Source organism: Trichosurus vulpecula, chromosome 3 (assembly GCF_011100635.1).
Source record: "Trichosurus vulpecula isolate mTriVul1 chromosome 3, mTriVul1.pri, whole genome shotgun sequence".
In the NCBI taxonomy this organism is placed as follows: domain Eukaryota; kingdom Metazoa; phylum Chordata; class Mammalia; order Diprotodontia; family Phalangeridae; genus Trichosurus; species Trichosurus vulpecula.
The window spans coordinates 218,114,404-218,138,537 of NC_050575.1; the positions used below are offsets into that span (position 1 = coordinate 218,114,404).

The following is a 24,134-nucleotide window of genomic DNA, read 5'->3' on the forward strand; positions in this document are numbered from 1 at the left end:
ATATTTTATTTTAGGCAATTGTTGTGACAATTATCCCTTGAATGCCTGTGCGTTACTTATGTCATTGAAGTCAGAATAAGGAATTGGAATGATTAGAGCTTTAATTTAAGATAGATTTTTAAAAATGTAAACCCATTAAAAATTTTTCTCACATGTGTATTGGTTTCAATTATTTTTCTTATATTTCTGAAACTGTTTTTCTGTGTGTTTAGGAAAAGTCATCTACTACAAAGAGTGAAACTGGTGGTTCCTCAAGAAAATCTGAAAACCTCCGGGGCTGTGATTTGTTGCAAGAAGTTTCAGTCACTATTCGTAGATTTAAGAAAACCTCAATTTCTAAAGAAAGGCAAGTGTATTTTATAGTAGGGAAAACAGAAGAGTGGGGAGGTTGTCTGTGTTCTAGTTTCATCACTGCTAGTAACTAATTGTATGACCTTAAGTTGTCCCCTCATTTTTTTGGGCCTCATCTATAAAAGGAGGTTGAGTGAGTTGATTTTTGTTTCCTTCTTGTGCCAAAATTCTTTTATTCTAATCCTATTTGCTTGAGGAATTTAGTTTAAAATATTTTTAAGTGTCCTTTAATTTGATGCAAAAATAAGTTTGTCCCTTTCTAAAGATTTTATAATCACTGAATATATTACTGTTGTGTGCCTTATTTAAGATAAACTATTACTCACTATGGTTTAGTTGGAAATAAAGCACCTGTGTTTGAATTTTAGATCTGACACTTGGTACTGGTGTGGCTTTGGGTAATTCTTTGGTAGAACTAAGTTTTCTAGGCTATAAATTGAGGCTATTATTAAGTTATGGTTGTTATGATCCTAATATTTGTGATATTAGAGGTAATTTCATTTTGAGAATTTTATTGTTGTCACTAATGCACTAATCATTTCTGTAGGGTACAACGATGTGCCATGTTACAGTTTTCAGAGTTTCATGAGAAGCTCCTTAACACACTCTGCAGAAAGTCAGATGATGGTCTAACTTCAGAACATGCACAGAGCCTTGTGTTGGACACCTTGTGCTGGTTGGCTGGAGTCCATTCAAATGGACCTGGAAGGTAGTAAGATTTCATTAATTGTCTTACTAAAATGAAGGCTGTTTGATGGATTTTCAAGAGTCTTACTTTCTGGTTTTATTTTGCAGCTCAAAGGAAGGAAATGAAAGCTTGCTTTCCAAGACACGTAAATGTCTTTCTGACATAGTACGTGTTTGCTTCTTTGAGGCTGGACGAAGCATAGCCCATAAGTGTGCCCGATTCTTAGCATTATGCATAAGGTTGGTGATTCTTTTAACTTAAAAGTTTGTATTATATGTTCATGCACACACAGTTTTGACATGTTGTTTTATTTACAGTTTAATGTTACTAAAAAGAAGTATGAAAATTTAAAAAATTTTACATACCTGAATAATAGACTTTGATGGAATGTACCTTGAAAGGGCATCTAATGTCTCCTCTACCTTCAGACAAGAACCACCTAAAGCATCCTAGTCAAATGTTTCAATTTATTTTTTAAGGCCTGCACGGAAGGAGGTTCTACTCACTCTGGGTGATTCTCATTTTTTATAAAAACTCACTTTCAGAAGTTCTTTTTATTTATTCTATTCGTTTGTGCATCATCAGCATTAGACCCATTTTTTACTTTTATTCTCTTCTCTGTGGCTGTAGAAAACAATTGATCACCATGCTGTTGCATACACATACTCACATTTCTAGGACCATCCCTCACCCTTATATTCTACAGGCTAAATAACCACAATTCCTTTAACCTTTCCTCATAGGTCCTGTTTTCCAATCCTTTAACCATCTTCGTGGCTTTCCTCTGAACCCTCTCCAAGTTTTTCCACGTCTGTCTTAAGTTGTGGAACCCAGAACTGTATAAATTTTGCCATGTACAGTGCCTTCAGTTGTGTAGTGCGTATGATCATTATTGGAGGGGTAGGTGGGGGAATTTGAACCATAGATTCACTTAGGTTGGGGTACAGAGTATGTTTTCCTTTATTCATGTTTAACTTTACTTTTTTATTTGTTTCCAAGTACTCTTCTGCTGTTATGTATAATCTTGTCCCATGTTTCAACCAGTCAGCATATTTTCTGTCAAATCATCAGATGAAGTCATTATTAGTAATATTAAGTAGTATTTGCCCCTTGATTCTTCTTTGCAGATAACCCTTTGTTATATTTCATGGGGTCTGAATCACACCACTTATAAATATTCTTTTGATTATGATCCTCTAGTGAAACATAGAGCTAGCCATTCATATTAATTTGTATCCCCTGAGGAACATAATCAGAAATCTTTCCAAAGTCTAGATGAAAGGCATTTTTTCTTTTCTCTCTAATCTTCCAAGTATAAATTCTGTCATACATGCAATTTATATTAAATTTGTGACTCTTGGGGGGGGGTTACTTCTGGTGTTTGGAATCTGATTTCTTGTTGTTTGGTTTTTATGGGTATAATAAAACTGTTAATTTTATGTGAATGTGTATTAACCTCTAAGGTTAATAAGCCAATGAGGATTTTGAGCTCCTAGAAAAAAATAGTCTATATTAAAACATGATATTATTTTATCTTTTACTTTCAGACCTAACCTGTGGTTTTGTCCATTATGAAGTGATTCTGTAAAGCTGGAGAAAAGACTGAGGTTTCTAGGATAGTCCTCCTTAGGTGCCTTCAGCTAGAAGCTGTGTCCTATGTTGTATAGTATAGAATTTATTTAATAGACCTTGACTTGTATTTTCCTTTCAACCCCTATTTACTTATTTGGTTTGCCGAGATAAGGGCCTTAAAGGAGAATAAAACGAGAATGGTGACACGTTCCTTTTGAATATCTCTTTTGATTAGAGTGGTTGAAAAAGAAATTAAAAGGTTAGAAATAGTATTTGGAATGCTAGTTATCCTGACGGGTACTACCATTCAACATGGCCTTAGAACCTGATAAAAATTTTCTCTTGTCATAAACTAAATCTTTGAGACCTAATTACTAAACACATTTTGGAGTCAATGTTGGTATCACAGAATCATAGATTTAGAACTGGCTGAAAATATCTTTAGAATATTTGGGAATGTTTTGGGCAAGTCAGTTAACATTCTTGGCTTCAGTTTTCTTGAGATTGGATTAGAGAATCTCTTTAAAGTCCCCTTCCTGAGTTCTGAATCCTATGTTCTATAATCACAGTGTTACTCAAATGTATATTTTTATTTTTGTTTTGATAGCAATGGCAAATGTGACCCAAGCCAACCAGGATTTGGATCTGTTCTGTTGAAGGCTTTACTCGACAATATGCCACTTTTACCTGCAGCTGCTACTGGTGGTATGTGAAAATAAACCTAAAATTAAAAAAAAAAACCAAGTATTGTTAACTCTTTATTTTTTCCATGTTTTTTTGTTTGTTTGCTTTCCCTTTCTCTACATTGACTATTTTTTTATTATCTAATCCTTTTTTTGGTTTGTTTAACATCTCAGTGATTATTAACTCCTAAGAGTTGAAAGGAAAAATATAATCTTGTCATTCATTTTTTCTACTGGTTATCTCCATATTTGGGATTGATGATTTAATGGGCATGGGTACAGATCCTCACCCATCCTTCCCTAGTAGGAAATAGGATTCCCAAAATAGTTGTCTAGGCCTTTTTCTGCTTGGTGGAAAGTGCCTTGGTGGTGTTTCCACTTTTTAATTTGTGCTCTTGAGATGTGACTGGTTTTTCTTCTTTTCTTGTCATCTATATTTTTATGTCTTTCACTCCATTTTTGTATAGATGATGTTTCGTATTTCTTATTTAGATGATTCATGAGGTATATTGTATTATTGTTTAAATATTACTATTAAACAAAGTTTTTTCCATCAGGATGTAGCTGTCAGTCATTTTCAGCACATTATACTTTTTACATTCATGATCTAACATAGTCCTCTTTAATTTTGAAACTCATTTCTGTTCATTGTCTACCTGCAATGTTTAAGATACGTATATAGATATACTTACTATCCATCCAATTGTATGTAGTGGTCTGGACACTGTATTTTTCATCCTCTTGCTATTACTTGCTGTTACTCGGCCAAGCTTTTAAATATCCAAGGATTTCATTGGTTCTTTATGTTCCCATATGATATCATCTGTAAATATGAATACCTGGAGAATCTCACTGTTTATACAAAATCTCTCTTCATAGCATATCTTCCATGCCATTGACCAAAGACTTTGAGCCTTTTTCAAGCTTCTATTGATAATTGGTCATAAGGGGCTTATTATGTTCGCAATAAGTATGCTTAATTAAATTTTCGGTATTTGTTTTCTTCTTGAGCCTCTATTTTTGAAGTTAGTGCTTTAGTTAATATTCCTAATGGTCTGGTTTCCTGTATTCATCATGAGTGCTTCAGTGGGAGATAACCAAGGTGACATGATGCTTCCTGTTGCTGTTGGGTGCACAATGAAACCAATTCTGCAAATGCCTTTGTTTACCTTCTGTGGAAAAACTGTGGATTGTCGTTAATGTTTTTCTGCAACAACTTCTTTTCTGGTTTCCTTTATAGTGAGGTCATTCGATCAATATAGTTTAGTTCCTCCAGCAAGTATTGGAGGTGGATTTCATATTTAGAGTTAGTACCTAGAATTAATATTTATAAACAGTCCAAAACCATTCTATATATTAATATCTTCTATTCTCTGTTACTCGGTCATTTTTGCTCCATAAAAACAAGGGGTCTGCATGGGAGTATGGGCTGTTTTATGAACTTGCCTCTTCCATGGGTCAGCTTGGGTGAAGCTTTTAATTATCTAGTAAGGAGAAGCCTCTCTGTACTTAACTCAGTTGATGCTCATATCTCTTCCCAAATCTTCTTAGCTTTGATGAAACCTAGAAGAGCTTGTGTTCCTCCTACATAATCTTCAAGGTTTGTCAATGTCATGCTCAGCTATTGGATATTAGAATTCTATGGAGCCTTTTATCATTTGTTATCACCCCAGATAATAAATTTTGATAATAGTTTCAAATATTCCTATAAAAAAACAGTAGTAGCTTCTGTTACATTACTTTTTATTCTGTCTCTGAATATTTGGCATTGTTTTTTCTTAGCATTGTCATTATTTTCCAGTAGTATTTTGTGTTTAATAATTTTATTTTAATTTTATCCATTTGCAAAGACTACTTCATCTAATGTAGTTCAGTTTCGTCCTTTTAAGGGTTTTATATTTAGTTTGTTTCCTTTCATATATTTTTCCTTCTATTCTGAACAGCAGAGTACAAGTCCACTAAGGTTTTTTGTTGATGTTCTCAGTACACAGAGAGTCTCTGACTTTACCACAAAGCTGTGTAACCCTCTGTTTTCTTGTGCTATTAGGATCTGTGTACTGGTATTTTGTCTTGTTGAATTACGTTAAAGATGAAGATCTGGCTGGCTGCAGCACTGCTTGTGCGTCTTTGCTCACTGCTGTTTCCAAGCAGTTACAGGAAAGGTTAACACCGATGGAGGCTTTACTTCAAACCAGGTACTTAAGATAAGTAATTTGGTTCCTTTTAGGTTTACTTTTAAAATCTCCTTAATTTAATTAATTTTTGGATGCCTCAGACACTTACTAGCTAAGTGATCCCTTCGGCAAGTCACTTCCTCATCTATAAAATGAGCTAGAGAAGGAAAATGCAAACCACTCCAGTATCTTCACCAAGAAAACCCCAAATGGGGTCATGAAGAGTCAGATAGAACTGAAAATGGCTAAATGACAAGAAGTTCCAGAGTATACCCCAAAGTCCTAAAAAATTAATGATTCACCTAAGGCCCAAAGCCAGTAAGTGTCAGTGGCAGACCTTGAATGCAGGTCTTCTTGACATTAGATGCCAGCTCTTTATCCACTATACAAAGCCTCTTGTTGTTACTATTTATCTTTGTGCTTGCTTTAGGGACAGGGGTGTAGAAGAGAAATTATTAGATGACTTGACTCTGGAGTAGGAGGCCAGAGAAGAAAGAAACCCTAGGAACATGTAATATGGTTGCAGTGGAAGGAGGTGTAAGAAGTCTCAACTTCCCAGACTGGCAAAGAAAAGGAATAGATAGCATTCGTAACAGATCTCACTCAAAGTCTAGGAATGTTCTATCATGGTTTTATTTGTGGAAGACAATCTCCCTCCTCTTCATTTAAAAAAAATATTTTTAATTTATGTAACAAAACCAGCATTTCCATAAGATAGTATAATTTTAAAAAAAAGGATGCACTGCAAATCTACTATGTATAACTTGCTATTGCTTTCAATATATACAAAATTACCATGTAAATTTCCCCCCTCCCCCGCAAGAGATAGCTACTATAAATAGGGGTGTGTGTGTGTGTGTGTGTGTGTGTGTGTATAAGTAAAATTGTTTTGTATATACTTCTGTGTGTCATTTTTTCTCTAGATGCAGATAATGTCTTTCTTCATATGTCCTTTATAGTTAATTTGGTTATTTATAATACTTGAAATGATTTAATCACTCACAAGTTGTCCTTAAAACAATATTGTTCTTACCGAATGTAATATTCTCTTGGTTCTGTTCATTTTGCTCTTCGTTATTTTGTGCAAGTCTTTCCATGTTTTTCTAAAATTATTGAGCTCATCCATGATGAGCCTCTTTCATTTCCTTGATCTCTGTTCTGAATTCTCTCTCAGTCTTGTTATTTACCTAAGAGGTTCTTCTCTTCATCCAGTCCCTACCTTGCTCATCCTCATGAAACGTGCCTCAGGGTGGGGGCAGTCTCCTTTCTGAAGGGAGTGAGAGGAAATGTGTTCCTAATATAGTAATTTAAAACTCTGTATTCCTGTGGAATAAGCATTAGAAATTATGGCAAGGAGGATAGCATCTTACTGTATCTCCCATTTGTAGCCTGGCCTGAGAAGCATGCATGTGCTTGCTGGGTTCCCCCACCATACCCCCCCCCCCCCCCCCCCCCCCCCACACACACACACTTTCTTTCTTTAAAAAAATTTTTATTTTACAACACTCAGTTCCACAAGTTTTTGAGTTCCAAATTTTCTCCCTCTCCTTCCTCTCCCTCTCCCCAAGACGGCATGGAATCTGATATATGTTCTACATATACCTTTGCATTAAACTTATTTACACAATAGTCAAGTTGTAAAGAAGAATTGTGACCAATGGAATGAATCATAAGAAAGAAAAAACAAAACCAAAAAAGAAGAAAAAAAAGAAAGAGGGTAAATAGTTTGCCTCAATCTGCATTCAGACTCCATAATCCTTTCTCTGGATATAGATAGCTCTTTCCATCATGAGTCCCTTGGAGCACACACACACAATTTCTACGGTGACATTATGTCTTGTGTTCCAAACAACTGGCTTAAAAAGGTACTTTTGGCATATAAACTTATAAATTAGTACTGCCCATGCTAAGCAGAGAACAAAGTACTCTTTTGAACTTTTTATGATTTTTTAAAAATAGAATATTTACATTAAACTGGGCTACATGGCACGTAAGTAAACAACAACTTTTTTGTAAGTTAAGCCTTTATGAATCAAGTCTTAAGAGATGTATTATATTTCAACTAGAAAATATTTTTGTAAATTTATCATTTGAAAAGAAATAAAAATTTATAGAATAAAAACTAGATATCCTGAAAAATAATAAATACATTTTTAAAAATTAAGAGGACCTTCCCACCCCATGAAAATATTATGAATTTTATTTTACAGAGGCATATACTAGAACTCCCCAATTTGAAAGCAGGCTTTTATTTAGGTTTTTTCATTTTTCATTCGTTTAAAAAAATTTAATTCAACGTCCAGTATGTACAAGTCATTGCTATAGTTGTCGTAGGAAATAGAATAGTGACTTAGCCATCATATCTGTAATTTGTATCTTTCATTTGAGTTGGAAAGATCATATGTAAACATATAACAAGAGGTTACAATTGCCCTAAGTTAGGTATGAATGAAGTTTTATTCGTGGAAATCTTTTTGTTCATTTAAGTAGATTGGTTCATTTCTTTTTTTTCAGATATGGATTATACAGCTCACCATTTGATCCAGTTCTCTTTGATTTGGAGATGAGTGGCTCCTCTTGTAAAAATGTGTACAACAGCAGTATTGGTGTACAGTCAGATGAAATTGATCTCTCAGATGTCCTTTCAGGTATAATCATTTTTTAAAAAATCCAAAAGTCATTAATATTGATGAAACTGAGTTTGAATAACCATACAGCTAATTATATTTTAAGCTGATTATACAGTGATAAAAATTTCACTGTTTTAATTCTATTTTTTCTACCGTTCATCATCCATTTCATTTTCCTCTTCTACTTCTACTTAAGGGAAAACTGATCTCCACAGTGTTGTCAGTTGCCATGAGCATGGTCAGAAGAGTTGCTTGAACCTAGAGTCTCTGACTTTGAATCTTCTATTGTTATGTTAATATGAGAGAATATAAGAGGGAGACTCAAAAGTAACTCCATGAGGGTTATGAAAGGAGAGAAGTTTTTATTACATACATTTGGGCAGTTTCATTTCACTTTAAATTGGGCTTTTAAAGGAAGCCCGAGGTCTTACATGTAGTCTTTATGTTCCCTTGTCCAGAAGCAAAACGTGGAGTGGCATTTACCAAGGAAAGTTGGTTTTTATAGTAAAAGTGTGTATATAAGAGATGGAATTCAAATGACAATTTGTTGGGGACATATTGTAGGAGTCTTTAAATACCAGGCTTAGGGTTTTGCATTTTAGCCTAGAGAAAAACAGGGAATTGCTAAAGAACGTTGAGTGGGGTAATTATGTAGTGTGACTCACAGGACTTTTGACTCAAGGGCTGTGGAAGGTAAGGGAGAAAAAATAGTCAAGTTTGACCCACATTGTTGACATCTAAGAGGAGATGTCTAGTAACTTGCTAGAGAGATGGTTCTACAGTTAACCTCAAGTATCTTTGTGATTTGTAATATTATAGGGATCTATATAATATTGGAATCATGTTTTGATGGTTGAGGTGATGTTTTTTAAACAAGTAAAACTGGAAAGTGGGATTGAGTTAGGGGGTCAACAGGAAGAAGTAGAAGCAGTTCATTTCTCCACTAAGTATTGTATTTCCAAGTTTGTGTTCTGCTGTCACTCAAAATTCATTATTGTTTGAAGTTGGTCATCATTTTCCTTCCAACAGTGGCTTCCTCCTTAATGGTTTGCTAAAGGCACTGTGTATTCTCTCAGTTATAATTGAGACTTAAAAACTTGTGTGTTTTAAATTTTGTTTTACCTTTTTCACCCTATATCCAGTAATTCTCTAAATCATGTTGATTGTTTCTGTACAGTGTTGAATCAATCCTCTTCTCTTATATCTAAACTCTCTAGCGGAGCCTAGTGCAGTGATATCTCTGCACACAGTAGGTGTTTAATTAAAATTTGCAAGGGGCACAGTCTACAATTGCCTTCAGACTATTACACTTTAGTTTCTCTTGCCTTATAATGAATTCATCATATATACATCCTGATACTGAAATGTTATTTTGATTTTGCATCTCTTGTGTTAAAAAATTTATCTGACTTCTTTCAGATAAAGTGCAAATTCCCTTATTGTGACTTTAAAGGCCCAGTTCATTCATTTTGGGCCTCTGTCCTTATTTATAATATATTACTACTAATTCCTTCTCCCCACCTCACAACAACAGCAACTTCTACCCCCAACCCCAGCCCCCATTTCATGCACAAAACTTACAACTAGTGAAGTCCTACTCATTGTTTAAGGGCCCCATTCAGATGTAGTCTCTTCTATGGAAATTATATCTCTGCTACCTAAGATATAAATTATCTCTTTGTCCTCTGATTTTATAGCCTTTATTGTTTGTAACAGTCATATTATACTTTATGTGACACTTAAATTTGTGTCTGTGGTTTTTATTTTTTGTTTGTTTTTTTTTTGTTTTTTTTACTGTAGCAATTCCACCCCTCGCCTGACAAAATCCTATCATAATTGTTAGCCTGTATTATCCATGCTAGTCCATTCCATAGTGAACATATCCGTAGAAGAAGACAAAGGATGTCTTATTTTAAAATTCTGTGTATATCATAATATTTAGGGCAGGAATTTTTAACTAGCAAAAACATGCCCTAAATTTCATCATCAGGGGCAGCAAGTTGAATAGTTCTTGGTGTTCTAATAATAATTTGTTGCTTTCATTTTTTAACTTTCGAAGTTGTCATTGTATGTGATGGAACTTAAGCCTTACTCTCTTGTAGGGAACGGCAAGGTTAGTAGCTGCACAGCTGCTGAGGGTAGTTTTACTTCTCTGACTGGACTCCTCGAAGTTGAACCTCTGCATTTTTCTTGTGTTTCAACCAGTGATGGAACGAGGATAGAAAGGGATGATGCAAGTACGTTTACTGGTATATACACTCTTTATTATTTTATATATACACTTATGTAGTTCAAATAGAGAAGTAGAGTTTTATGCCTTGTGGAGCAGAAGATTACATATTTATCTAGAGGGCTATTTTGAAGAGGATAGATCTTGTTTGTGTCATTGTCATGACTGAAGAAAAATCCTCACATCCTTGCATCATGTTATTTAATTTTACCTCTGCTCATACTGCTATCAGATGTCTATACTTACGACAATTTATATATATTTAATGTATCTTAAATTACTGAAGTAAAGAATTACTATACTTTGAAATTTTGTAACCAAATGTTAGCCATATTCCCCTTTGCGTTTTTCTTTCCCCACTTGTATTTCTTTCTGAAAGTTTTATCTACTTTCAGATGACAAGCTTCATGTGAGTACAAATAAGGATAAGTCAAGTTAATTTTGAGTTCGGTTCCTATAGACTAATGCTGCAGGGACATCAGGCTAGCAAGAGCTCAGTTCTTAATGCCAGATTGTTTCGGTTTTTGACTGTGAGTCTTGAGTAAAAGCAAGTAAAACATTCAAATGATTTTTCCCTGTTACTACCACAGTCAGACAGAGGAAACATAAGTACTTCTGCAGTTTATTTTGGAGAAATGTTAGTGCTTATGTTTTTCAGCAACAACTGCTGTGTTTAACTGTGTAGGTGACTGGAGGGAATAGAATTATTTATTTCCTCAGTTTTCACCGGAATTTTAGTATTTGGTATTGAGAATGTTTCTAACCTTTTCCTAAGAGGACTTGGATCCTCCATAAGCTTGTAGATCTTTCTATCCTTCCATCCATTCATCTTTAAAAACCCCTTTTATTTCCTAAAGAACCATTAACTTTTTCTGGCTTTTTAAGCACCTTGCTTATTATCAGAAGACAAGGGCAATGTAAATAAGATCCAGCAAAGTATACTTAATTCTTTTACGAGAGAATTAATTTTGGTGAGGCAATGGGCCATTCTTTTTTTGAATTGTCTATATAATTGAATTGATGGTCACATAAGCAGTTAAAAAAGTGCTTCTTCCCAAAAACATTGAAGGTAAAATGTCTAGGATTGTTTTTAGTACTGAAAAAGTTTGTATTTCTTTCAGTACTAAAAGGCATGCTTTAGAGTCTGTTAACAGTACCTGCTGAGGAACAGTCCATATTGATTATTTTGCAGATATTTTGTTGTCTCTAACTATTTATTGTAAAGTTAGAACTTCAGTATAACAGCTAGTTTATTATCTTTAATTTGACTCTGTCTCAAGTCAAATTACTACTCAAGGTACTGGCAAATGTAGTAACTGACATGAGCACTTTAGAGATTATAATTAGGTTTTAACTCACATTTGTGACATTAAAGGTTATAAAGCACTTTATTCACATAACCTGTGAGGTGCATAGTGCAAGGAATATTTTCCCTTTTCTTACAGATGTGGAAATTGGTTTTTTAAAGCTTAAATTGCTTTCTTATGATCAATCAGCTACTAAGTGTCTTGAATTAGGATCTGAACCTAACTCTCTTAACTACAACTCCAGAGAATTCTACTCAACTATGTCCATTTTCAGTAATAACACTAAATTTACCTTGACACATTTAGTTAAGGTATTATTTCTGGTCAGGTTATATCTCCTGTGTTCAAGGTGTTTTTTCTTTATCTACAGAAAAGACAAATACTAAGTTTTATTGCAGTGTCTATTGTTGTGCAAGGTTTTTGTTTTGCTATAACTTAAAAAAAATAATAACTAACTTTGATATACTCCCATTTATCCTAGATGATTAGGAAATGGGGTGATTTTTTCTTTAAACAAATTTCTGGTTAACTCAGTTTACCATTTATAAAGAAGAAGAAGATAAAATTACTTAATATTGTACTTACATTCATATACTTTTAGGTTTCTTTATTATTGAATTTAAAAGGAACCTTTACATTTTAAAGGTTTGTCATTGTGCTATGTAAGTTACCTTGTATATCATCAAACTGCATTATGGATATTCATGTTTGCTGTTATAATTCTGGATAAAGAGCAGTTTTCTTTCCCTTATTTATATTAAGATTTTTTAAAAATAAAAACTGTTACTGTATGAACCTCGTCTTCATCCTTGTTTGTGTGTGTGTGTCTGTGTGTGTTGTTTTTTGTCTTATGCCAGTGAGTTCCTTCGGGGTTACCCCCGCAGTAGGCGGCCTCTCCTCGGGGACTGTTGGGGAAGCTTCGACCGCCCTGAGTTCAGCAGCCCAGGTAGCTTTGCAGTCTCTCTCTCATGCAATGGCTTCAGCTGAGCAACAGCTCCAGGTGCTGCAAGAGAAACAGCAGCAGCTTTTGAAGCTTCAGCAACAGGTTGGAGACTCTTTGGCTATTTATTTATGATGTCTCTAAACTTCAAAAGCTGAGAAAAAGTCCTCAAATAAAACTGGCCATTCTTCCTCATCAGAGGAAGTGAGGGAACTGAGATGAGCTAATTGTAATAGTTGCTTAAATATCTGACGATATGTGGTTTACAAATAACTTGGATGGTCAATGTAAAATATGAATTAAAATCTCTTAAATCATTAAATCAATTATTTGATTCTATTGAGCATGTGTATGAGGGAATGCTATAGTAGTACTCTCTTTATGCACTCTGGAAGGAAATCACATCACTACTTGTGTAATTTAGATTGTTGTGTTAAGATTCTAGGTGATATGCAAATTTCTGTTCTCATAGCACTCATGATTTAAGACTGTGTTTAATGGCAATTTCCATTACGTTTACTTAAACATCAGTATAAATTGCAATGTATGCTTTAGCTATTTAATTTTATTCGAATATAAGATGTCGAAATGCGAAGTTGCATTGCTTTCAAAAAATTTTTACATGGAAATAACATTTCTGCTGCTGCTCACTTATTCTGAACAGAGCTTTCCTCTCCTTCCTGCTTTCTCTTCTATGCTTTCTCTTTTACCCCTAAATCCCCCATCCTTTACAACTCCCTTGCATAATTTTTGGGGTATGTTATAAAATAATTTTGTTAAAAATGTTTTATATTACTTGCTTTAATGTCAACTTCAGTTAAGGATTGACTTATTTAAAGTGAGGATTTTATGTAAAATAAAATCATTTTATTAAACTTTTATATTTATAAATAGTTATTATATATATATATATAAAACAATATTTGCTTTATTGTCAACCTCATTTTTGCAAACAGTTTATTTAAACTAAGGTTGGTGGTGTAGTGGCTAACGTATAAGAATGCATTGTTTATCTTTAGTATATACTCAAGCAAGTTTTATCCACATTTGCTACTTCTGCTTATTCTTTACAGAAAGCTAAATTGGAAGCCAAATTACATCAGACTACAGCAGCAGCAGCTGCTGCTGCATCAGCGGTGGGTCCTGTTCACAACTCTGTGCCTTCTAATCCAGTAGCAGCACCAGGATTCTTCATTCATCCATCTGATGTTATTCCACCTACTCCAAAAACAACTCCACTCTTCATGACTCCACCATTAACTCCCCCGAATGAAGTTGTTTCTGTTGTGATCAATGCAGAACTTGCACAGCTTTTTCCAGGCTCAGTTATTGATCCTCCCACCGTTAATCTTGCTGCGCATAATAAAAGTGCAAACAAATCTAGAACGGTAATTGATCATAGTTTTGAAAAAATAAATATTTCGATGGTGTTAGTATTCACAATTTTTAATAGCAAACAATTTGAATCCAATTCTGTAACTAGATGGAAACATTTTTGAGGTATAATGTAGTAAGTTATGAACTACATTAAACTCTAAATCAATGAATTATATCTTGTAACCTATCTTTTTTTAATGTTATTTTAACAGATTAGTCTAATCTCAAACATGATTTCTCTCTTTTTCATTGTTTAGACTCCACTTGGAACGGGCCTCGCTCTAGCAATTTCTCATGCTTCACATTTCCTACAACCTCCACCCCACCAGTCTATTATTATAGAGCGAATGCATTCAGGTAACATAAGTCTTTAAAGTATTAAACATTTCTATTTTGTTAATCATTTTAAGACTTAATATATTAGACTGGGAATTTTTATAATAATTCAGTTTCCCTTTGATTCTTTATAAATGAATCTCATCTGCTTTTATGTAGCCAGGATTTACAAAGATCAAAGAGGTTGGTTGGTTTCGGGCTAGTTGCTCACCAGAAGGAAGAAGAGTGCCATGCAGTAGGGGCAAACAGTCTTTGGAGAGAGCTGACTTCATCACTATACAAACTTTATTCATGAACAAAATTCAGTGAAAATGAAAATGAAATTTTGGTTTCAGCTGATAGCTGATATTCTGACAAAGCTCTTTCTTTTCATATGGAAGGCAGCCTACTCAATCCATCAACCAATAAGCATTCATCATGCACCTGCTGTGTTCTAGACTGTAAAAAAAGTGCTAAACTCAAAGTTAAGACATTGGCATGCTGTAGGCCAATTCCTTGTGTAAGAGTAAAGAGAATAAATTTGAAGACCAAATGGACCTTCTAGTTCCTCTGCTTCATTTTTACAGATGAGGAAAGTGAAGGTCTAGAGAGGGAAAGGGACTGGCTCAAGGTCATACAGGTATGAATTAGCAGAACTGGTAGAATATAAAGCCCTAACTCTGAATCTTAAAATCTTTCCACTGTACTGTACTGATGGAGTGCTACGGGAAGTTGGGGTTTTGTTTACTCAGAGATCACACGTCTGTATTTGTAGGCCCATTCAGTCCACTTCTCTATTTTACTGAGAAAAAGTTAATCAAATTTTCCCACTATATGTTGCTTATTTATAAGTAATAAGGTAGCAATTTTTAAGAGTAATTTTTTAAGTTTCTGTGTTTCCAGTGACCTCAAATTATTTACTACTTTGCTTCAAGTAGTACCATATATAGTCTACTGAAAGAATCAACTGGGATACCAACGTGAGAATATGATAAGAGAATCTTACATTTTAGGTGAAATTCAGTACCTTGGCTATTTTTGTTTGCCTATGCCAAAGTATGTTCATCAAGCAGATTTAATAGCTAGGATAGAAATGGTTATAAGTTTGTTACCTTATTAAACATGCAGCTATTGCTCATGTACATGTTAAAAAAGTTAATATATCTTCAAGTGTATATAGTATTACCACACAAGTAGTATAACATGGAAAAATATAGCAAGCATATTTTATTTCATTCAAATTCCTTGAAAATGGTGACCCATACAATGATGGTTGGCTTGTAGGAAAATGTAGAGTGCAGGTTCATAGATTATATTTATAGGGCCACTTAATTGCAACATAAAATTATTATGGGCTATGTGTATTCTTTTAAAATGGTAAAGAAGTGGAAAGTGATCTGCCGAATTAATATTTATCTGTTAAAGGTACTGGATATAATTTGTTGCCTTTTTACTTGTTAAATACCTACACTAGGTTTTAAGTTTCTTGGTGATAAGGATTTGGCTTTCCTGTCTTTGTCTTGCATGTCGTAGGCACTAAATAAATGTTGGTTGAATTTAATTAGATTCATACATTTTATTTCATAAAACTATGACAGTGGTTTGTTTTAAACTTGGTCGTTAAGCAGGAAGGATTTTGCTTTTGTTTTTAAAATGATTAGTTTGCATAAATTGCTTCCTTACAAGATAAGGATGATATTCTTCCAAACCTCTTATGTTATTACGAATGTATGTGAATTGCCTCCTTAGCAGTAATCTTACTCTTAAGAAATTTAAATTATTTACAGATCTTTTTCAGTTGGAAAATTATGGGCTTCACAGAATTATTTATTGAAAACTTGCAAATTCACAAATTCTTTTCCATTGTTTATTGAGTTTACAAGTCATTAAAATGTTTTGTACAATTTTTGTCTTTAAAGTAATTCCCTAACCCTTTCTTTAGTGGATCTTTTGGTTAATTGATTGGCATGTGGCATTTTCAGGCAACTGTGCTTTCTTTTTTATAGGAGCACGGAGATTTGTGACGTTAGATTTTGGCAGACCTGTACTCTTGACAGATGTATTGATTCCCACTTGTGGAGACTTGGCCTCTTTATCAATTGACATCTGGACATTAGGAGAAGAGGTGGATGGACGGCGGTTGGTAGTCGCTACAGATATTAGTACTCATTCATTAATTCTTCATGACTTAATACCACCTCCTGTATGCAGGTTTATGAAGGTAAAAACAATAGTTGAAGGAAATTAAAAAGAAGGGGAAATAATTTGTTTTCATTTTATTACATTTTCCCATGGAACCAAATGAATTGTTTGTTCCATAAATGTTTTTGGCAACCTATATTACATATTATATTGGTAATTAAGGAAAGACTTACCGCATATTTATTCAAACACTGTTTTTCTAAAATGTTTATTGTGGCAGGTATTTGTTTTTCCTTTCAGATCACTGTCATTGGTCGGTATGGCAGTACAAATGCTAGAGCAAAAATCCCGTTAGGATTTTATTATGGTCACACCTATATCTTGCCATGGGAGAGTGAGCTGAAGTTAATGCATGATCCTTTAAGAGGAGAAAGTGAATCTTCAAATCAACCAGAAATTGATCAGCATTTAGCAATGATGATTGCCTTGCAAGAAGATATACAGTGCCGGTTAGTGGAGGATATTTAAAGTGTTGCTTAATACTGACATAAAATACTAGAACAATGAATGAATAAATATTTATAAGTATTGACTATGTACCAACCTTTGTGTTATTTGGTAAATGTACAAGAAGAAAAATAAGGCAATCCCTGTTCTCAGGAGCTTATGCTGTATTTGAGCAAAGACAACACGTAAAGTTAGTTGTATGGCAAATTGTAAGGCTCAGAAGTCCTTATATTATATCAGTAGATCTATTGTTTGATATCTGAGGAGCATGGAGGCGGGGAATATGGTGAGAACTAGAGTGGAGGTTTCGAACTTATTGCCTGAGGGCCACTCAGCAAAACTCCTTAATGTTGAATCAGATTAAAATAAAGTTGGTCAATGTTCAACAAAATGAGTAGTCATGTGAGAAGCCAGTCCCTCCAACTGGCCATTGGGTAGCCAGGACCTAAGGAAGGAATTAATGGAAGGGAAAGGTGTAGTGTCTGGCCTAGATGATGGGCGAACCTAATGACGGTAAGGAGAGAAGAATGCTTGTATGGTGGTACATTTGTCTGGTACATGTTTGTATAAAGAAAAATGTATTGCTTAAGAATAAAAAAAGGAAAGGAAGTAGAAAAATGATATATATTGCATAGTTGCAGATATATTTAATTGGACATTTTATTTAAGGTTTCTTTCATTGGTACTAGTGTTCATTTTCATTTCTTTGGTATCAGTCATGTGAACATATGTTCTTTGCATGTGTTTTTACATGTGTATTTAAGGAAGAATGTACACAAAATATTTTCCTTTGTGCTTTTCCTTCATAGGTACAATTTAGCTTGTCATAGACTGGAAACCCTTTTGCAGAGTATTGATCTTCCTCCTCTCAACAGTGCCAATAATGCACAGTACTTTTTGCGAAAACCAGATAAGGCAGTTGAAGAAGACACTAGGGTATTTTCAGCCTATCAAGACTGTATTCAGTTGCAACTTCAACTCAATTTGGCTCATCATGCAGTACAAAGGCTCAAAGTAGCATTGGGTGCAAGCAGGAAGACGTTAAGAGAACTTCCTGAAGCTAAAGATTTAATTCAGATGTCCTCTACTGAGCAGTTACGCACAATCATCAGATATCTTCTGGATACTTTACTTAGTCTCCTTCATTCTTCCAATGGTTTGTATTGTGTTTAGTTGATGTAGTTTATCAGTACGTTTGGGAACATGGTTACTTTTTCCTTTAGTGTTGGATAATTTGGGGGCCTGTTCTGGCTAAATGAGAATGAAATTCTTCATGGAAATATTTCTTATTATTTTATTTCATTGTGTTGGTAAATGTTTACATAGAAGTTTTCGTTGTTCTCTTTAGGTAGTTGTAGGTTTCTGCAGTCTTTGTCCTTGTATCTGTGAATTGTGTTATGCAAATTGGTAAATATCTGAAAGTTTACATGTTAACTCCATTGTTCCAATATATTATCTTTATAATCAAATTACTTTCATGTAGATTATTGAAAACACCATTAAAAAAATTGAAGACATAGTCACTGCCCTCTTGTGAAATTTTCATGTGTTTAATCATCAACATATTATCCCTATTATGATAGGTTCTGGGTTGATTTCCCTTCTTCATATTTCATTTCAGGATTTCCCACTCCTTTGCATAGCTACCAAAGTGATGTTTTGACAACACAGATTTGAACATGTGACTCCTCTAGTCAGTATATTCCTGTGATTCCTTATTGACTCTCAGATTAAATATAAGTTCACCATGTTTGCTTTCTTAACCTCTTCATAGTCTGTCCCCAACCCACCTTTTCAGCCTTATTACACATTTATTCTCCTTTGTGCACTTTGCAGTCTTAGCCAAAGTGAACTTCTTACTATTTCATACATGCAATTTTCTGTCTCCACGCCTTTGTACTGGCTCTTTCATGTCTTGAATATAATCATTCCTCACCTTCTTGTCTTAGAGTTCCTATTGCCTTCATGATTCAAGCTCATACATGTTTTTCTACATGAAGTCTTTTGTAATCTCTCTAGCTTCTAATGTCTCGTCAAAAATATCTTTATGTCTTTCATACACATCATACATGTAAGCCCGTTGAGGGGTGCATTGCTTCATATTTTCTTTGTATCCCCACATTTTAGCACAAGCTTAGCATGTAACAGATACTTAACAAGTTCGATTATTGACTAATACTACTTCCCTTTTCTCTCCAAAAGCAGTCAAGAAACACAACATAGAAGCAGAGTTAAACATGATTGCTTTTTTAATTTAGTAGATAGATCCGATCAAGTAATGACATTATATTTGGGGGAAATTTTTTTTAATTGTGCTAGCTTACAGTTATCTTAAGAACATTTAAAAAATTATTATTTTAAAACTTCCTTTTATTGAAAAACAAATTTTATTTCCCTTTCTTAACAGGACACTCGGTTCCTGCAGTTTTGCAAAACACATTTCATGCACAGGCATGTGAAGAGCTATTTAAACATCTGTGCATAAGTGGAACCCCAAAGATACGTTTGCACACTGGTCTTCTACTTGTTCAGCTCTGTGGTGGTGAAAGATGGTGGGGACAGTTTCTTTCCAATGTTCTTCAGGAATTGTACAATTCAGAGCAACTTCTGATCTTTCCTCAAGATAGGTAGGACTGGAGTTTTGGATATTTCCAGTGTAAATGGAATCATTTGGTCAATTTTCAATGGTCTGATGTAGGGAAACTATATGGAAACTGAGGACAGGGTGAAAGAATGACTTAGCACATTAGAAATGAAGATTAACAAACATCACAACTACTGGTACGCATGGTCTTTAAAACATTGCTTAAACATGGAGTTAGGGCTGGTGAGATTCCCAAAAATGGGTCATCTGAGGCATCTAGAGGAAGGAGATACATCCCCTGACTTTTCAGGTTAGATTTTGTTTATCATTCATTTCTTCTGCTCTAAGGGGGTGCAGAGATAAAAACTGTTTTCCAGTGAAAGAACCCTTCTTTGGCTGTAATTAAAGTGATTATTCTTCCTCTTTTTGAATTGCTGAAAGGAAAAAAAACATAATAATATTGAAGTTTTTTAAAAAAGCAAAATAAGTATACACTAAAATATTAAACATCTGTCACATCCCTCACTTCATGGGTGTATGTACACTAATATAAAAGTACAAAACATGATAAAATAAAAAACAATTTAACTTTGGAAGTAAAACTGTTATAATATGGTTATTCTTGTCGTGTTTGTGATTGACACAGGGAGGCTTGTTGTCAGAGCCATTTTGCTTTATTCTGCTCTTTACTTGCATTCCGTTTCTCCAGAAAGCAGACTGGAACGTGAAAAAATAAACTCCTCTGATTAGCTTTCACTGCCCTGCACGACCTGGCCCCAACCTCTGTTAACAACCTCATTAGATATTATTCCCTGTCCTGTACTCCCCATTCCAGTGCCAACAGGCAAGTAGTTATAAAGTACAATACCAGAATAAGCTAATTTTCTTGTTTCTGTTGTTAGCATTACTCATTTTTCAATTGCTCAGTTTTAAGAGCTTAGAGTCAAATTAGCTGTTGGATTAGCAATCAGGAGAGATAATTTTTGGTATTAGTTCTGCTTATGACCAGTTGTGAGCTTGAGCAAGTCACTTTCATTATTTATGAACTATGAGTTCAGGGCTTGATGTTCTGTAGTTTTGTACTCTATAAAAGCACACATTATATTTCCTGGAAAGCTGTTTTCCTGATATTAAGGGCTTTTGCCTTAGAAAATTTAGTCATCCTAACCTATGTAATCCCTTACCTGTGGCTTGTTAACTGTTCATTTTTGCTATCTTTAGTACAAACTATGTAAATTATATTCAGCTGACATACAGAAGCATGCTTTTAAATCTACCTTAGATATTCACAGGTAAATGTTAGCAGAGATATTAAAATGCCCAGTATTGTTTCATTTACTTTTTTTCCTTTGTTACTTTATCAGCTAACTAGGTTAAAATTTCCCTTTTTTCACTCCCCCCCCATTTTTATTTTTATTGTTTTTAATTATTGACCTTTTGTGGATCAAATTAGACATCTTATTTTAAATGCATTTCCTTAAATTTTTTTTCCTCAGTTATAGATGAATTTTACTTTTAGTCATAAAATATATGCAGATTCTTTGCTGAAAGGAGCCTTAGAGGTCATGTAGCCCATCCTTTCCTGTGATAGATGGGGAACCTGAAAATCTGAGCCAGGAGTCGACTTAGGAAGTCACATGGCTCACCAGGATCAGGGTCAGGATTTGAATCCCAATCTTGTAGGCTTTAAGTTCATTTTCTCCACCACCTGTACTGTTTGTGTTTCATCATTCTTGGGATTGATCATGTCAAATTATCATGTGCAAAATCGATATACCAAGAAAACTTAGTAGAAAAAGTGATAATTATTGGTCTTGTGTGTACAATACAATTTTTTTTTTAGGGTTTTCATGTTGCTTTCCTGCATTGGCCAAAGATCACTTAGTAACAGTGGAGTCTTGGAAAGCTTGCTTAATCTCCTGGATAATTTACTATCACCTCTTCAACCACATTTGCCCATGCATAGACACACAGAAGGTAATACTTATTTTAATGAGTAACTTGTGTGCCTTATAACAAACAGAATATTATGTGTTCCCTGGACTATTTTAGTACTTGTAATAATACTATATTACTATGTATATTCAGGATATTGCAAGAAACCATATTCTTGACTCAGAGAAAAGGAAACCGCAATTAATAATATTGTTTCCTTTCTTATCTATCAATTTTTTATTCTTGGAAAGGGAAATTTGTAAGTTGTTGAGGATATATATCTGGGAACATTTTTTTACTTTGAAGTGTGGTGATAATTTGTTGTTCATTTTGCTTCCCATCTTCTGGTTCTTTTATCAGTAAAAATATTGATATGTATAGATTTTTTTGTCTCTTTTATCTTTAACTCTTCAAAAAGATTAATAATTGTATTATTTGATAGTCTAAAATCTCATTTTTTCCTTTGTTTTCTTTCTTTGTCTTTTATCTCCATCTTGTAGGAGTATTGGATATTCCCATGATCAGTTGGGTTGTAATGCTGGTGTCCAGATTGCTAGATTATGTTGCAACCATTGAAGATGAGGCAGCAACTGCCAAGAAACCTTTGAATGGTAAAGAAAGGGAGAGGTTTCTGACAGGTATCACATGTTACTTTAATATGTTAGGGGGAATATAATGGTAATTTTAGAGTTACCCAGTACTCCAAGCTGGATTGAAGAACTAAAATACAAACTTCGTTGTTGAAAATTTGGTTTAATAAAATTAGATTGCGCAGTACACATTTTAATAGTGAATTTGCTGCAAAATAGGTCTTTCTGTAAGGGGGACCATTTGTTAAAACAATTGTTATTTTTTTTTAATGGAAGCAATTTTGTAAAACTAAGCACAAAGTGAGGCTGATAGTGTGTGCCCTAGTCTGCACCTGCAGCTCCCCCTCTGTTAAAAAGAGTGTCATCTTTCCTTTGTTGTTCTGATTGCTATGTGTTCTTTTTTTTTTGCCAACAATGGATCTTGAGGTGAAGATGGGAGGCAGTGTTGTTATTTCAACTACCACATATCTTCAGTCTCTATACAATAGGAACGGAGACCACAAGTCTCTATTCCAGTGGTATTGGAAGAGAAATTGGGGGATGTCAGTAGAAATATACAGTTTAAGAGACAGTCCTCAGTGCTATCTAGATTATGTTCCTGAGACTAAAAAGAATGGTGAAGGAGATAGATCATGCATCAACTTTTTTCCCTTATTGTTTGTTTATGATAAATATGATAACAATAAACTTTATTCCCTTCAACATTTAAAGGCACAAATAGGGGAGCAGTCATAGTAGTAAACGGTGTCATAAATTATAATGCAAAATGTAATGATTTGCAATTCCATTCATAGATTTTAAATAAATACTATCTCTTCCTCATGTTAAGAAAAAATTCAACTTCCTCCTTTGGAAAGGAGTGATATACTATCAAGTTAACTTTTAGTAACATGTTGTTAAACTTGATCCTTGCTCCAGGCCTTTAGTTGAAATGTTACTGCACTGTAGAGAACATATAGTAGGTTATTGATAATATGTCTTCCTTACCATAGTCTAGTACAGTGGTGTCAAACTCAAATACAAATGAATCCCTGTGGATTGCATATTGACTTTGAACACCATAAATTATGTTGTATGCATATTTATTTGTTAAGCATTTTTAATCTGGTTTAGGCAGCACTTGGGAGTTTTGAGTACTGAATGTGAGCCCCCTTGAGTTTGGTACTTACTAGTATAGGGAAAAGAGCCTTGGAATAGAATTTAGGAGCCCAAGGTTATATTTTTGACTCTGCCACTGGAGCTTAGTGAAGTCATATCTCTCAGGTCTTCATTTTGCTCTTTTGCAAACTGAAACTCTCTTGATCATCTTCTATAAGGCCTTGTGAAAAGTTATGTGATTCCCTTCCAAATCAACAGGAATGTAATAATTCCCCAATTATTTCAAGCATTTTCTTCATCATTGTAAAAGGAAGTATTATTTAGGAAGCTACAGGCTGTTCTTCAAGTTGGGCATTTTGCTTTGTGTGTTATTTACATGTTTCCTAAGGTTATTCATCAGTAACCATTAATGAGCTTTTTTTCCCCACTGAGTTAGGTCACCAGTGGAGTTTCATTAACAACAGCCTACATACTCAAAGCCTAAATCGATCTTCCAAAGGCAACAGTAGTCTTGATAGATTATATTCCAGAAAGATCAGAAAGCAGCTTGTTCATCATAAACAGGTAATTTTCAAGGTGTTTAAACTTTAAGCTTCTTTAAAACTTTTGGTTGTTTCAAAAACACCTATTTGTAAAAATGTTACTCAGCTTTAACTAGCCAGGGGTGGGGAACCAGCAGCCTTGAGGCCACATGTGGCCCTTTGACTGAATTCAAACGTCATAGAACAAATCCCCTTAATAAAAGGATTTGTTCTGTAAAACTTGGACTTAATCAAAAGGCCACACCTGAGGACCTAGAAAGCCACATGTGGCCTTGAGGCTGCAGTTTCCCCAACCCTTTTCTCCCACTGGCTGTTACTCAGAATTTTGTATTTTGATCTTTCACTTATTCCTCAATTATGGAGCACAGGTTCTTTTGGGAATGTTTACTTGCCCATCCCATGGGCTTTATTGCATATTGCATTTTGTGTTTATAAAAACTGCAGTTACTTTGTATAGCACTGATTTTTG

The 24,134-nt window shown here is 34.4% G+C and overlaps 1 protein-coding gene across 2 annotated transcripts in view; it reads left to right on the forward strand.

The window, feature by feature from the left end:
• BIRC6 (baculoviral IAP repeat containing 6) overlaps positions 1-24,134 on the forward strand; it is a 295,513-nt gene that overhangs the window by 102,222 nt on the left and 169,157 nt on the right. For both annotated transcript variants that reach the window (XM_036749540.1, XM_036749541.1), the window contains exons 17-33: positions 213-346; positions 899-1,060; positions 1,147-1,278; positions 3,219-3,316; positions 5,342-5,489; positions 7,983-8,116; positions 10,201-10,347; positions 12,493-12,680; positions 13,649-13,963; positions 14,210-14,309; positions 16,274-16,488; positions 16,710-16,918; positions 17,726-18,072; positions 19,324-19,543; positions 21,344-21,477; positions 21,936-22,073; positions 23,560-23,687. In XM_036749540.1, the coding sequence (XP_036605435.1) occupies positions 213-346; positions 899-1,060; positions 1,147-1,278; positions 3,219-3,316; positions 5,342-5,489; positions 7,983-8,116; positions 10,201-10,347; positions 12,493-12,680; positions 13,649-13,963; positions 14,210-14,309; positions 16,274-16,488; positions 16,710-16,918; positions 17,726-18,072; positions 19,324-19,543; positions 21,344-21,477; positions 21,936-22,073; positions 23,560-23,687 (2,949 nt within the window). The remainder of the gene's footprint in view (positions 1-212; positions 347-898; positions 1,061-1,146; positions 1,279-3,218; positions 3,317-5,341; positions 5,490-7,982; positions 8,117-10,200; positions 10,348-12,492; positions 12,681-13,648; positions 13,964-14,209; positions 14,310-16,273; positions 16,489-16,709; positions 16,919-17,725; positions 18,073-19,323; positions 19,544-21,343; positions 21,478-21,935; positions 22,074-23,559; positions 23,688-24,134) is intronic.